The sequence below is a fragment of the Brachyhypopomus gauderio genome, chromosome 9 (assembly GCF_052324685.1).
Source record: "Brachyhypopomus gauderio isolate BG-103 chromosome 9, BGAUD_0.2, whole genome shotgun sequence".
NCBI classification, from domain to species: domain Eukaryota; kingdom Metazoa; phylum Chordata; class Actinopteri; order Gymnotiformes; family Hypopomidae; genus Brachyhypopomus; species Brachyhypopomus gauderio.
In genome coordinates this window covers 574,252-576,240 of record NC_135219.1, presented here as the reverse complement: position 1 = coordinate 576,240, position 1,989 = coordinate 574,252, and the positions used below count along the sequence as shown (strand labels likewise).

General features: G+C 47.1%; 1 protein-coding gene across 7 annotated transcripts in view; it reads left to right on the top strand.

Annotated features, from left to right (window-relative positions):
* Nucleotides 1–1,989, top strand: part of nek1 (NIMA-related kinase 1) — a 20,013-nt gene extending 18,024 nt beyond the window's left edge. For all 7 annotated transcript variants that reach the window (XM_077016346.1, XM_077016345.1, XM_077016348.1 and 4 more), the window contains 2 exons: nt 692–824; nt 1,246–1,989. In XM_077016346.1, coding sequence (XP_076872461.1) covers nt 692–824; nt 1,246–1,259 — 147 coding nt within the window. In that variant the 3' untranslated portion in view covers nt 1,260–1,989. The remainder of the gene's footprint in view (nt 1–691; nt 825–1,245) is intronic.

Genomic DNA, 1,989 nt, shown 5'->3' with positions numbered 1-1,989 from the left:
TCAGCCCGCTTGTTTGCCTGTGGGCATCTGACCTGAGATCAGCCCGCTTGTTTGCCTGTGGGCATCTGACCTGAAATCAGTCATCTATACACCTGATCCAAACACTGAAAATATTGCTCTCTCTTCTGCTATCCTGCTTTCTCGGATGGCTTTCGAAAGCCTGGCTTACACTACCTGGACACCCATGTTTACATGATTTACAAGGCCACTATTATTAATGTGTTTGTGTCGCATTCATGAAGAGAGGTTTGTTAAAGTTGAGAGTATTCTAGTAGTGACTCTGGCATGACGGACCTCATGTTGATGTAGATGAAAATAACACCTGACCTTCCTCTGGCAGGAGACACAAATAGCACAGCCTGGGCTGATTTAGCCTCCTCCAAACCCCTCTGGTGATTTTGTGTCTCCTTTTGCTTGGGTTACTTTCTTCTGTGTGTGTGTGTGTGTGTGTGTGTGTGTGTGTGTGTGTGTGTGTGTGTGTGTGTGTCTGTACGCGCGGAACGGGTCTCATAAGGAAAAGGAATAGAAATGACCATATTTACCTCCTCCAGGAGCTCACGTGTATCTGTGTGTGAGGTCTAGAAGTTCATCACGTCTGACGTGTAGCTGGGGTGTTTCAGCTGGGTGTCTGCGTGTATCTATGCCCGTCTTTGTGTCTGTATGTGTGTATTAAGTGCACATCTCCTAACAGGCCATCCATGAAGATGAAGATGAGAACATTGATATGGGCTCCAGCATGGTGCAAAGCATTCTGGGAACTAAGCACCAGCACCTGTATCCCAAGATCCTCCACTTGGTTATGGCGGATGGCGCATACCAAGAAGGTGTGTGTTCACACACACTCATGCGAGAAGTAATAACTGCTTAATTTAATAACTGTTCGCACGGTTTCTAAACAATGGAAAAGACGTTATTTGGATCATTAAGTCATTACGGCATAATGAACTGCACTCAAACTGCACTCAAAGTGAGAGCACGGCGGCGTGCCTGAAATCCTCATTCAAACCATCTGCTGGTGGAGCTGAAACTCTTACTTTCCATCGTCTGGAAGTCACCGTGTAATCCACCTCCAGGACCCTCTTCACACGCACAACTTCATTCTTTCAGTGTTTCTCTCTCTCACACACACACACACACACACACACAGTTTCCTACTTGTACACTCTCTCTCTCTCGCTCTCTCTCTGTGTGTGTGTGTGTGTGTGTGTGTGTGTCTGTTTCTCATTCTTCTCCATGTCCCTGCAGATAATGATGAATGAGGCACTCCTCTGGGCTGCCTTGGACAATCTGCTTGGCAGACCGAAGTCTTCCCATAATGCTGTGCGTGGAGCTGGTAGAGCCTGTGTGGTGAAGGGCGGGAGCTCTGCTGCCAACACGGGCCTGATGTGGACCACCTTCCATCACCAGCATCTACAGCACTACTGTGTAAATCAGATTTATTTGAATAATAATATATTTATTTAACCAAAGTTGGCAACAGAAAAAGGGGGTGTGGCAGAGAGTGAGAAAATGTGTGTGTTCATGTGTGTTGCTCCTGTTGACAGGTTGTGTGAGATCACATCTCACTCTACTGTATTTACAAACAACTGATGTCATGGTGGTACGATTGGCCTAGGTCAAAGGTTATGGGTCCATTTGTACAGTGTCGGGTGCTGACTCATAACAGGAGGCCGACCTCAGCCAGCTCTCTGCCTTCTAACAAACCAGTGTAACATTATACAAGTCTCCTCACATGCAACTGCACACACACACACACACACACCTCTTTTTCTACTTTTTACAGAAAGGAAAATCTTTTACAGAAGGCATGTCAAACCTGTTCATTCCAATTTATTCCACATGTCCCTGTAACCCGGGAACGTTCCTGGGTCTCGGTTTAGTCACTCAAGGGCCGGACTGACGTAGCGGTTCACACTGAACATGGAGTATATGCGCTGACTGACTGTTGTGGGCTCCAGAGCGCGGGACAGCCTCGAGCTGCTGCCTCGA